This window comes from Galleria mellonella, unplaced genomic scaffold, assembly GCF_026898425.1.
Source record: "Galleria mellonella isolate WM207_F2 unplaced genomic scaffold, CSIRO_AGI_GalMel_v1 utg266, whole genome shotgun sequence".
In the NCBI taxonomy this organism is placed as follows: Eukaryota; Metazoa; Arthropoda; class Insecta; order Lepidoptera; family Pyralidae; genus Galleria; species Galleria mellonella.
This window is the reverse complement of record NW_026442061.1, coordinates 2,677,362-2,691,299: the sequence shown is the minus strand read 5'-3', so window position 1 is coordinate 2,691,299 and position 13,938 is coordinate 2,677,362. Positions and strand designations below refer to the sequence as shown.

Genomic DNA, 13,938 nt, shown 5'->3' with positions numbered 1-13,938 from the left:
GAAAACTACAATTAATAAAAATATTCTCCATCAGCCGTGAACTCTCCCATAAGAGGGGGTATGCCAGTAGTTGTCACACTAGGCAAGTGGGTTGACAACCACAGTTAGACTTTGGTGATGTTTTAAGAGGAATGTATATTCTGCTCATCCCTCAGCCATTAAGTTACCTTAGTCGCCCATTACCACACCCTGGGAAAGGAAGGGGTGGTCCATTCTACGTCTACACTACACAGCAATAAAAATATAGAAGAGATAAAATTTGTTTATTTATATATAAAGGGTATTTTTATATTCCTACAAGTACTTTTATAGTAAACATATAGTCGCTTTATAACTATATATATTAAATTATATAATCAAAACTGACAAGTTCCCTAATTATTGTATAAAACGCCACAATGGCAGTTTTATTCCTATTGCCGTATTCTGCAGGCCATGACTGCACCGCCGAACTCTCTTTCTAAATACTTCGCGACGGCCAAACACAGCGCGTCGTTGTGCGGAGCTGCCACTACCTGGATACCGAGTGGCAGACCCTTCTTGTTTACGCCAATTGGTACCTGATGAATAAAAAGATAATTTGTAGAGAGTAACTAAATTAAATAAGACCAGGATATTATATAAGTTGGGGGGAAAGTGATTGTTAGTAATGAAAACAAGCCCAATTGCTAGCAATACACCCTATCAGGTCGACCTCCACGCGGTGCTCCCTGTGCGGTGCGGGAAACCATAGTGATTAATTCTTGTTCAATTGGTCACTATGGGCCAACTGACCTATATATATATATATATATATATATATCATCAGTAATTTCCACGTTTGGTAGGCGGGTTTGTAAAAGGTTTCCATGCCGGGACGTACACTTAAAAAAAAGTATATACAGTAGATAAATAAGTACCTGTGTAGCAGGACTCTTGAGTACATTGACGATAGAGAAATACGCGCTATTGTATGGCCGCAAGTAGAACGTGTAGTGGTAGGGCGTCGCGTACGGAGAACACGGTAACAGTAGCACGCTGTCATTGCCAAGCTTGGACTGCAACAAATAAAGATATACCACCAATTGTCCGGTCCATGAACAGCAGATATACTCTTGAATCTAATATGAATATCAATTTTACTAGAGGGAGACTTTGTACAAAAGTCGATTGCTTGAGTACCTCTGTCCCATTCGTGTTTCAACCGTGAAGCAGTTGTGTTTGCATGGCTGTGTTTCGGTTTGAAGGGTGGGATATAGCGTGAATTTACTGGGTACAGAGGAATAATACCTGAGTCCTCAGGAATGGCAACGCATGGGGGGTATCATGAGCGAAACAGTATACTCTGTTATGTCCATGGCACTGCTCATGTCTATAGACGACGGTTGCCACATTCCATCAGGTAGACCGTCAGCTTGTTTGCCATTCTAAGTTGCATAAAAAAAAAACTTCTATAAAAATAATGAAAAATTTATTTGCAAACATGTGTATATAGTAGGTACAAAGACATACTGGTTATTCTTTGTAGGATTTGTATAGATCTAACATATTTTGCTGGGGGGAAAGAGATTGTTAGCAATGGAGTTTGACAGCCCCATTACTAGCAATATGCCTTATTAGGTCGAACTCCACGTGGTTCCCCCTGAAACCATCGTGAACAATTCTTGTTGAATTCGTCACGATGGGCTAACTGACCTACTTCATCCTCACCTATCATCCTTCACTGGTGCCCCGCCGGTGTATACCGATAGCGCGGATGGGGTTACCATTCCATTATCATCCATTGAAAAAAAAAAACATATTTTGCTAACATTAGCGGGCAAAATGATCTACCAAGGACAGTGGCAGCTTTAAATTGATTAATTTAATATTTATTCTCATTTGTTTTATAGACTTTTCTCTTGAAAGTATGGCTAGCCCAATTCAATCACAATACTAATATCTCCCCTCTATCCCTCTACATCTATCTTGTATCATCCACTTTTATAACACGTTTCATGCATGAACGCCAATTCGCATGCATCACTAAGTAATTAACGTTGGTAATTAACGTATCTATAAAAATCACTCAAGCGTACGTGTATACTTACAAATAAATCGTCTTTTAGATCCTTTGTTAGTTTTTCTGCCCAGTCAGCTTTGATACTTGGCAACACTTGACTCTCCAATAATTGCATTATAGTAAAAAAACAATGCCTACTCATAAAGAGCATCTGAAAATATATTTATTTTTATTTATTTATTCATTAGTACAAATATGTGTACATGGCGGACTTAATGCTAAAAGCATTCTCTCCCAGTCAACCATAGGGAAGCGTCAGAATATTCGAATGCGGTACTAGTAATTATTGGTATACATACATACTAAAATTATAAAAATATATATAAATAACAAATATACTTACACATATATAACATATACTATATTATATACGAAATTGAGAATAATATAAAGTACTTACTATATATTTATGAAAAGTAAAACCGAACAAAAACTGCTAGATATTCTGATGGGTAAAATTTCACTAATAAATATCTCTTAAATTCTGAATATAACTGATAGCCCATATTAAAAATATGGTGACTGAACACCCACCTATTCATGTGCTAATGGAATCGTCATCATCATCATACCAGCCTTTAACTGTCCACTGCTGAACATAAGCCTCCCCCTTGGGAGGTTTTGCCTGTAGTTGCCACGCTTAGCTAGTAGATTGGCGAACGCCTTTGAATCTTCAAAGCCTAACTGAATTTGTCCCGCGTGTCCCTCTTAAAACACCTGTTTTGAGAGGGATGCTACTGCATATCTTTCGCCCCCCTTAGTCGGCTCTTACGTCACCCATGGGAAAAAAAAGACGTGGTCTATTCTACGCCGGGACCACACAGCCAGCTAATGGGATACTAAAGAGTAATCGACCAACGGGCGCGGATCTGAAGGTCACTGGAGTTCCTTCCAGAAGCTTCAGATAAGGTCTCTTGGCCTGAAGATTATCCCGAGGCGAATCTTTATTATTATTATTATTATATATTCTTTATTGCACTAAAACATACAGTAACAACAATAAGTTAATAACAATGTTAGCAAAGGCGAACTTATCTCTAAAAGAGATTTCTTCCAGTCAACCTGACACAGTGGCATAGGAAGTAGTGAGTGGGCAGTAGTAGTGCAAGACGGAAATTTAAATAAATATTTACATAAATTATAAATAATTATATATATATATATATATATATATATATATATATATATATATATATATATATATACACACATACATACATACATACACATATACATATATATATATACACACACATACATACATACACACGTTAAATACATCATATAAATATCAGATACAAGAGAACACAATGATGACAGTCTTCTAATCATTTGTATATTTAAATTAAATTGGAAAGATAGAAGAAGAATCTTTCCCCTTTAGAAGAAGATTAACATATTATTTGCTCGTTAACACATTAGCTTAAGTTCTATTTCGAATTTTTCTTTTCTTACGCTTATGTATTACTTTTTGCTTCTCTAATCGTCGCTTCCATAATCTTCGGAAGACAATGATAATAAAATTCGATATGTCATAACCATAACAGATTGGGGGGAAAGGGATTGTTAGTCATGGGAATTAGCAACCCTATTACTAGCAATATACCCTATCAGGTCGACCTCCTCATGGTTCTCCCTGGATATCATCGTGGCTAATTCATTGGTGAATTCGTCACGATGGGCTAACTGACCTACTTCATCTTCACTTCTCATCCCTCACTGGTGCCCCGCCAGTGTATACCGATAGCGCAGGCGGGGTTACCATTCCATTATCATTCTTAAAAAACAAAAATCATAACAGATTGTGGCTCAAAGAAAAAAATACCACTACTCATATTGCAATATGGACTGTCTACAGGAATTTAATTATAGGACCAAAATGTATAGCATTATAGCTTAATAGCACTAACAAAGTTTAGAATATTCATAAATTGAATTAAAGTAATTAGGACTCTATTTGCAATGAATAGGGTTTACTTCCGTATTAGAGCTATATTATACCAGAGAGGCTTTGTACATAAGTCATTTGCTTGCGTACCTCTGTCCCATTCGTGTTTCTACCGTAAAGCAGTTGTATTTTCATGGCTGTGTTTCGATTTGAAGGGTGAGATATGACAGTGAAATTATAGGATTCAGAGGTATAAAACCTGAGTCCTGCAACGCATGAGCGCCAGTATACTCTGTTATATCCCTGGTACTGTTCATGACTATAGTCGACAGTTGCCACTTTCCATTAGGTGGGACGTAGCTTTTTGGCTAATTTGTTGTATAAAAAAATTACCTTTTTAATGAGTTCCACTATGGCGTTAGGTTCCGATTTACCATTGTTGTACATACTGGAATAATTATGGGGTTCCTTATTCATCCAGTATAACCAGAGCCGGTACATATAGTTGAATCCTTCGTGATGATAAGGTTGGGGAGGGTTGGCGGCCGTGGTAACATCCCGCCTAATTTTTGATACGACCCTGAAAGTCAATAAAACTTCACAATATCTAATAAAAGTATGGTATATATACTACGATCCTCGTAAGCTGGCCAAATGGCAAAACTGGCCCATACTGCACGATCGATATTTTTTTTTATTGTTAAAAAGTATAAAGTAATTTAATTTTTATACTTTATTGTACATACATAGTAATAATATACATACAATTTACCAGAGGGAGACTTTGTACAAAAGTCGATTGCTTGGGTACCTCTGTCCCATTCGTGTTTCAACCGTGAAGCAGCTGTGTTTGCATGGCTGTGTCTCGGTTTGAAGGGTGGGATACGGCATGAATTTACAGGGTACAGAGGAATAACACCTGAGTCCTCAAGAATGGCAACGCATGGGGGGTATCGTGGGCGAAACAGTATACTCTGTTATGTCCATGGTACTGCTCATGTCTATAGGCGACGGTTACCACTTTCCACCAGGTGGGCCGTCAGCTTGTTTGCCATTCTAAGTTGTATAAAAAAAAACATAAAATATATGACAAAGGTAAGCAAATGTACAAAGACAAGTTTAACTCTAAAAGAGTTCTCGTCCAGCATACCCAAAATGGAAAGGAGCATCAATGTCATCGGGTAGAGTGGTGTACAATATTGTGACAATTTGCAAACAAAAAGAACTAACTTAAGTTTGTCAAGTTTAAACAACTAATTATTGTCATATTTTTATACATTACATTTTATACCAATATATTATATTTTATACCAATTTTAAACCTACTTATTAATTTTAAACCGGTTAAATTTTTTAATAAAAAAAAAACATTTTTAATTGAAATGTCTTACACAGTAAGTCAGTGTCTAAGCTACATACCTTTGCATAACAGCTTTCAGCTCTGACCTGATTGGGCTGACCTGACAATCATAACTCGTCTCCATATAGTAGTATTTGAGGTTCTGAAAGAAACACCCAATAAACATTACTTTTTGCAGTTAAAACTAATTACAACTTAAACCCAAAACAGGTAATGTGGTCGACTCTGAGGCATTATTTTTCCAAGCCCATCTCTAAAATTTAAATTTCAATTCGATATCACAACAAAATCTTTATTCTAAAGGCAAATATGAACTAAATTTCTAATAGATTTATGTCGTAATTACTATAAATTTAATTTATTCATGGTGATCCATAAAACAATAATACTGTAAAATATTAAATTTAGACATTTCATTATCTACCAAATTAAATGTAAGTACTTGTAAGGCTGTGTTACAGTTTGAAAAGATACATATATCTTTTTTTGTATGGGTGAAAATAGCATGGTAACTCAGCCTGCGCTTTCGGTATACACTGGCGGAGTACCAGTAAACGGTGATAGATGAGGATGAAAAGGCAGGTCAGTTAGCCCATCGTGATGAATACACCTGGAATTCAGCACAATGGTTTCTAAAGGGGACAATGTGGTGGTCGACCTACCTAACAAAATATATTGCCAGTAATGGGATTTGTAGTCCGCATTACTAACAATACTCGGTAAACGTCGTTATGCTCTCCACCGCCACCTACCGGATCCCTACCTTAATATCAACTTTCCTGTCCAAATTAAGAAGGCCAGCTTTATCTCCAGCTACCACTTTAGTAAGGGGGGCAAGGTCCTCTACGTGCTTCGTTATAAAGCCGAGCGCAAACATAGACGGCCCTTCATCACCCTTACGATAAAATACACCTGAAATACAATATATACAGAATACTTACTAAAATTCCAAAATATATATACATGGGCAGTACCATGGACATAACAGGGTATACTGTTTCACTCATGATACCCCCCATGCGTTGCCATTCCTGAGGACTCAGGTGTTATTCTCTGTACCCTGTAAATTCACGCCATATCCCACCCTTCAAACCGAAACACAGCTATGCAAACACAACTGCTTCACGGTAGAAACACGAATGGGACAGAAGTGCTTTTTTTTTCTAACTGTTTAATGCTGTTGGCCGTCGATGGCCTTTACAACTTCACCGAACGCGTGAAAGCAGGGGCCAGTGCAGAAGGCACCCCAAGCCCGCGAGAGGGGAGCGACAGAGGCGTCAGCTCTTTCTAATGGACTGCGGTGTGCGCCCGAGGGTGTTTAAGTGGCTCGAACCTCGGCTCGGGCCGCCACACTTCGGCCCTCGTCGAGGAACGGTGGTTCGGCGGATCTAATTTTCTATAGAATTGGCCTAAGCAAACGACTTTTATACAAAGTCTCCCTCTGGTAAAGTTGTCCGCGAGTCCTCGGGATTGGTCTCCTAGTGTCGTTCGTTCCTGCTATAATACGAATTAAGAGATAATAATCATAAATATTTACCTCTCAGATTAGTGGTATCAGCTGTTGGATGGTGACCAAACATACCACAGAAAAATGCCGGGATCCGAATTGAACCACCAATGTCCGAACCTGCAAACCGATACACGATCATCAGTGACTACCCTATTCTTCCGGATTATCTAAAATTTATCAATTCACGATAGTATCCTTTTTAATGGGATAAAAATGGAATGGTGACTTCGCCGTATCAGTATACGCTGGCAGGGTGCTAATGAAGTGAGCGATAATGGGTGAGATCGAAGTCAGATCAGAGTCTACAGTGATTTCATCAGGATAGGCCATCTTGATGAATTCACTAGGAATATCCAAGTAAACTTAATTATAAGCATTTTGGAATAGTATTTTTTTATGAATCTACCAACCAGTTCGGAACACAATATGAACTGAGAAGAACGGGCAAGAAACTCAGCTGTTACCTTTTTTTTTTCAAATATAAGAATTGCCCATTTTAGTTTCTAGGTGGTTCTTTTTTTAATGGCTGTGAATGGAATGGTAGCCCCGCTTGCGCTATCAGTATACGTAGGAGGGAAAGGGATTGGAAGTAATGGGGTTTAACTAGTAATAGTATAGCTAGTAATGAGGTTACTAGCTATATACAATATCTTTCTTGTGAAATCATTTCATCATCGTTATCATGTCAGCCATTATCCGTCCACTGCTGGACATAAGCTTCTCCCATAAACCGCCATAAAGAACGGTGCTGAGCCACTTGCATCCGCTGACTCCCTGCAATGCAGTTCAGGTCGTCACTCAAGAACCTTTCTTCCCCATCGATTGTCGGTTCTTCGAGTGACCAGGACATTGCAACTTCAACTTGGTTATCCTTCGGGCTTTGTCGGTTATTTGGATTATTTTGTGGATATCCTCGTTTCGGATTCTATCACGCAAGGAGACTTCGAACATAGCCCTCTCCATTTTTTCTTGTTAAATTTGATATACCAGCTTTCATCTTCACCTCATCTTTCACTGATGCCCCGCCTGTGTATACCGATAACGCAGGCGGGGTTACCATTCCATTACCACCCATTAAAAAGATATTATGATATTGTTTACAACGGAGCGATTCGTCCCTATTAATAATAAACCTTCTACCTATTTTGAACTAAATAGCACTGTGTAGTATGTCGAATATTCCGTCAACTCACATAAACTGATGGGAGTTGCATAAGTAGCCATCAATGCTGCCTCAGCGCCGCTGGAGCCTCCTGGCGAGCGGCCTGTGTGGTGAGGATTATTGGTGGTACCATATACTGGGTTCCTAGTCTCCGGCCTGTAACATATAGGAGTTTAATTTTTTTTTATATAATCATAATGACCGTGTGTTCCCAGCATAGAATAGGTCACCGTTTCCTATCCTCGGTTGTCGTAAGAGTCGACTAAGGGAGGACGAAGGATGGAAAGCATTTCCTTAAATATCTCTAAAACCTGACTGCGGTTGCTAATCCGCCTGCCAAACATGGCAACTACTGGCAAAACCCCGCCAAGGGGGAGGCCTATGTTCAGCAATGGACAGTTAAAGGCTGATTTTGTGTTGAAGACTGCTTTCATCCTCACCTAACTGGTGACCAGTCAGCGTATAGCAAAAGCGCAGGCGAAAATACGGTCCATTTTCATAATTAAAAAATAAACATATCTGCAATTCCTTTAATGTCGCAGGTGCTCATGGGCGGTGGTAGTCATTTATCATTAGGTGTTCACCTTATAATAATACTCGTTACATAAAAAAAATTTTTGAAGATACCATATTAGCAATTCAGGTAAGTTGGTGCAAGCTAGTGGTATGGCCCCGGCCTTCTTCAATAACACCACAGCCTCGCTGTCTTCATCAGCTCTCTCGTTACGCCGCGCCCACAGACCCATAGTTAAATTCATGCCTTTGACGGCTTGACTCTCTTTTGTGGTGAACGGAACGCCTGTTAAATATACCCAATATATCTATTAAAACAGTGTTATTTAAAACAAAACATATTTAACAATGTTCTTTATAAGTGACTAAGGTCTCGCTGGAAAATAATCTTAAATAAGCCAGTGAGGGCCTCTTTAGTATTTGCCATCAATGAGTTCAAATAAAATAAAGCATGTATTATATAACATACCTAAGAAAGGTTTCTCCTCCTCAACTTTTGGAGATAGTCCACCAGCAATGAGTCTGTCCACTTCCCGTGCTTCAGCTAATGCCTCCTCATATCTATTGCAGACTACTGCATTTAGGACTGGATTCACCTGCGTTAATACACTTTAAAAATCAATAATTGTTTGAAAATGGAATGTATTCAGTATGATTAATGATTATTGATAATCGACTGCGTGATCCCAGTATAGAATAGGCCACCCCTTCCTTTCCTCTGGGTTTCGTAAAAGGCTACTAATGGAATTGAATGGTCAAAGGATAGACATCGGCATCCCTGTTAAAACATCACCAAATGCTAACTACGGTTGCTAACCCGCCTGCCAGGGGGGAAAGGGATTGTTACTAATGGAGACTGAGAATCCCATTGCTAGCAATATACCCAACCAGGTCGACCTTCTCGCGGTTCCCCCTGGAAACTATCATGGTTAATTCCTGATGAATTCATCATGATGGGCTAACTGGCCTGTTTTCATTCTCATCTATCACCCTTTACTGGTGCCCCGACAGCGTATCCTGTTAGCGCAGGCGGAGTCACCATACCATTTTCACCCATCAAAAAAAAAAAAAACCGCCAGTGTTCAGCAGTGAACGATTAAAAACTGATATAATGATGATAACGACTGTGGTAGGGGGGAAAGGGATTGTTAGTAATGAGGTCCAAAAGCACCATTGCTAGCAATACCCTCTCGGGTCGACCTCCACGTGGTTCCCCCTGGAAACCATCATGGTTAATTCTTGTCAAATTTCATCATGGTGGGCTAATTGGCCTGCTTTCATCGTCACCTATCATCCCTCACTGGTGCCCCGACAGCGTATACCGATAACGCAGACGGGGTTACCATCCCATTTTTACCCATTAAAAAAAATTACTGTGATATCGTTCCTTTTCTTCTTAACGAATACTTTGGTACATCTGGCCAATATCTCTTACCTCTTTAATCCTTTCAATAACTGCTCGAACCAATTCCTCCGATTTCAACTCTTTATTTTTTATCTTTCTTGCCAACGTACAAGCACTATCCGCCAAATACGCATATTTCTTCTGCAAATCCGGTATAGGTTTCTTCTTTCCCTCCCAATAGAGGGAGAAGAAAAAGTCAATGACATAGTCTATAAACAAACGGACGTACGAAAAAATTGCTCTTAAAACTTTACACATTTTTAACTGCTACTTTTGATGTTAGCCTGAAATAGAAAATATTTTTTTGTATTATTTTTGGTACCTAATTTAGAAACATAGCAGCTTACATATCTTTACAGAGGAATAACACCTGAGTCCTCAGGAATGGCAACGCATGGATGGTATCGTGGGCGAAACAGAATACTCTGCTCATGTCTATAGGCGACGGTTACCACTTTCCATCAGGTGGGCCGTCAGCTTGTTTACCATTCTAAGTTGTATAAAAAAAGTTACTTTTTTAATATTTTTTGGAATAACAAACAAACTAACAACAAATAGGATGAAAAGACTGTCTATTATGGTGTCTAATGACCCTATTGCTAAAAATATACCATGTCAGATCGACCTCCACGCGGTCTCACTGAAAACCATCGTGATTAATTCCTGGGGAGTTTTTGGCGATGGGCTAACTCATCTGATTCGATCTTTCCTTATCACTCATTTCATCGAAAATTCTTATACCTGCAGAAATCAGCAGCGGAATCTTAAACTATAGGTATATCTTGTTATATGAAGCAAAATACAAGACTTTTTATTTATGAAAAGTGCGTATAAATATACGCAGATGTTAAGAATACCATTTTGATTGGCATGTTTAGCCTATACGGCATACAAAAATATGCAAATATACAGACAGTTCAAAATTATATATACAAATTCATTTCACATAATTATAAATTGTTATTATAATAATTTATATACCGTAAAGTCGTATGACTTTGGCCCAATTTCAGTTACATTTTTCTTAAGTTCTTCAAAAGGGGGGTAAAGAGGTTTCTTCAGGGTCGGCAACGCGCGCGTTTGGTATTGCAGGCGTTCATAGGCTACGGTAACCGCTTACCATCAGGTGGGCCGTATGCTTGTTTGCCACCTCAGTGGTATAAAAAAAAATTAGTTTCAAATTTTAAAACATTTTTACTAATATGTTTATTTAATTGAATTCACTAGGGATATAAGGAAGCTGTACATACAAAAAAAGCTTAATTATTTAAATATGTTATTATTATTTATTTATTTTTTTGACAAACTTTGGGCTAAAGTCTCACTTAGACCTGGATTTTTTTTTAATGGGTAATAATGAAATGGTAACACCACCCGCGCTATTGGTATACACCGGCGGGGCACCAGTGAAGGATGGTAGGTGAGGATGAAGCGGGTTAGTTAGCCCATCGTGACGAATTCAACAAGAATTGTTCACGATGGTTTCCAGGGGGAACCGCGTGGAGGTCGACCTAACAGGGCATATTGCCAGCAATGAGGCTATCAAACTCCATTACTAACAATCCCTTTCCCCCCAAACTTAGACCTGGGTCGCTTTGTCGCTCTCTTTTTTTGATGCCTAAAATGTATGCTTCTTTAACATCGGGCTAAAGTAAATAATCCACAAATGTTTCTATTGGTAAGAAAAACAATTTTTCATCAAATAAATCAACTTGTCTTTATTAAGTTATTAGAATTTTCTTCTATCAATTGATCTCCACACGTACTTTTCTACTTTTACTACTAATTAAATTTCCTACTTTTGAAATCCACACATACGAAGTCGGAGGCATGAACTATTACTAGATATAAAAAAATATTTACTGTATGCAATTAAACGTTGCATATCACTTTATGGCGAAATCATAGTACAACAATTAGTAACTCATACGAGTATGCTGCGAAACATCGACTGTTTTTACCCGACACGGTAAACCAAAAAGAAGGGTTATGATTTTGATAATACATACATACTAATTAACATTGAATCGAAAATACTATAATATTTACTAGTAAAATAATATTTACTAGTCAAATATGTTTTGAAATAAAATAAATCATTTAATTTGTTAATTATTTAAGTATGTGTACATAGACACCTATTTGCTATTCGAGACATCGTCAAAGGTCAAGCCACACCATCACAACATGTTGTCCTTGCATATGACTTGTGGTTATTACGTAGTGGGTATATTCAATTTTGCATTTTAAATACTCCAGTAATAAAGTCGTATGCTTGATAATACCTACACTCACTTGTTTAATATAAGTACAAGTTTTTTTTTTCGATAAATAATTTGATGGAAAGCGATTATCTATCGTCTACATAGTGAAATAGAAACTAATAATTTAACACAGTTTGCCAACTGCTTCAACCGTGTTATGTGTACACTTGTTTGTGTCTCAATTTAGTTCATATCATTGTTTTTATATAAACAATTGTAACTTTAAAGAATCAATACAAACGATTCTGTGATACCATTGCCGAAATTTGTCTGTAAAATTACAATTTTAATTTAACAACTTAACATATTATGGAATGAATATTTATGATAATAAAGATTTAATTTCTTAAGATTTATTTTTGTAATAATTTCAAAAATAGAATTGTGAAATCTTTGGATAAAATCACAGGTCAAAGAAAAACAAAATAAAATTGAACCTCCTATATTAAATTGATAACTAGACTAAACCACAGATAATATTAGAATGGGATATATACCTTCTTATTTATAGAAACAAAAACCTTCTACAAACCTAACTACAAACCTATTTTAACTATTTCACGGTTTTGTCACTCTCAGTCAAATTAAGAATTTAGCACAAACAAAAGTTTTGTTTTTAAATCAAAACATCTATGTCTACAATTTTTTTTTAGTAACTGTCAGCTTTTTCTAAAAAAAAAATACGGGATTTAAAATGGCTAACAAAACGGTGAGGAAACTTCAACAATAGGCATATATTTCAGAATAATACTTTTTTCTATACTTCTGTCCATTATACCCTAAATAAGTGGTTATGCATTGCAATATTATTTAATTTCTATTATTGATAATTACAATTAAAATAATTTATTTTTTAATAATTTATTCTTTATTAACTCACTTACCGAACAGTATTCAATTAGTTATTTATTAATATCATCCACATCACTTGTAAAGTTAATTATAAATTAATTCAAACAATATCACGCAGAATTCGAATAAATATGACGAACGAATAATGTTACAAGCTGGAGTAAATAAATCTACAGACGCGAGAAACGCGTGCGCGAGCGAAAGTTCGTACTATAATACTCTGCAAGCGATTCAAGTTTTAACTATTCATAGTTACATATTTCCTGCATTGCCTTCTTGTAATTGCATAAGCTAAGTAGGTATGTGCATATGTTGTGTATAAATTGCGGTTTTAGGTTCATCAACCGTGCTAGTCACAGAGTGAAGCAATCTATTTTATTTTACCTTCACGAGTTATCTATATCTATATATATATATATATATATAAAGCTTAGATTTAAATATAAAATTAAATCGTTAATCCCGCTAAAATTCAAAAACAACTTTACTGATTTTTTTTTTTTTTGTAATACGTGCGTAGTTTAAAAGAAAGAACGGTCATAAAAACCTTAAAGTTCAGCTAAACATTTGAAAAATTTAAATAGGTAATTTTGTATATATATTTTTAATAAATGGCGTTGTATGTGTGTGTATACGAAATGTACCGGATCAGCTAGTAAATAAATAAATATTACTAGACATAATGTACATAATATGACTTCTAATCTCAAACTAAGTAAAGCCTTTATTATGGATACTTGACGACTAATAGACATACTACAAAACTATTTTTTTAAATCATTATCATCATATCATATCAGCCTTTAACTGTCCACTGCTGGACATAAGCCGGGAAAGCTTATGTTGTTTTAAAAGGAACGCTGTTGCCCATTCCTCGCCCTCCTTAAGTTGCCTCTTACGGCGCCCATAGGTAAGGAAAGGGTGGCCTATTCTGTGCCGAGAC

The 13,938-nt window shown here is 36.9% G+C and overlaps 1 protein-coding gene across 1 annotated transcript; it reads right to left on the bottom strand.

Moving 5' to 3' along the window:
* Nucleotides 1-246: 246 nt before the first annotated feature.
* On the bottom strand, nucleotides 247-13,222 carry LOC113516259 (fatty-acid amide hydrolase 2-like). Its single transcript, XM_052895118.1, has 12 exons — nucleotides 13,028-13,222; nucleotides 9,910-10,163; nucleotides 8,944-9,070; nucleotides 8,589-8,760; nucleotides 7,993-8,117; nucleotides 6,827-6,916; nucleotides 6,053-6,201; nucleotides 5,349-5,431; nucleotides 4,323-4,509; nucleotides 2,070-2,192; nucleotides 900-1,037; nucleotides 247-560 (listed from the first exon to the last, which is right to left on the bottom strand). Exons 2-12 carry the CDS (start codon nucleotides 10,135-10,137, stop codon nucleotides 414-416), a joined length of 1,569 nt encoding a protein of 522 aa, XP_052751078.1. The 5' UTR covers nucleotides 10,138-10,163; nucleotides 13,028-13,222; the 3' UTR covers nucleotides 247-413.
* Nucleotides 13,223-13,938: the final 716 nt, after the last annotated feature.

Bases quoted from the DNA above. Each gene is read 5' to 3' on its own strand.
- LOC113516259 (XM_052895118.1), bottom strand. From the start codon at position 10,137: ATGTGTAAAGTTTTAAGAGCAATTTTTTCGTACGTCCGTTTGTTTATA. The intron at 9,071-9,909 runs GTAAGAGATATT...GTATTAACGCAG, and splicing joins TTATTGAAAGGATTAAAGAG to GTGAATCCAGTCCTAAATGC. The intron at 6,917-7,992 runs GTGAGTTGACGG...ATCGGTTTGCAG, and splicing joins TGCAACTCCCATCAGTTTAT to GTTCGGACATTGGTGGTTCA.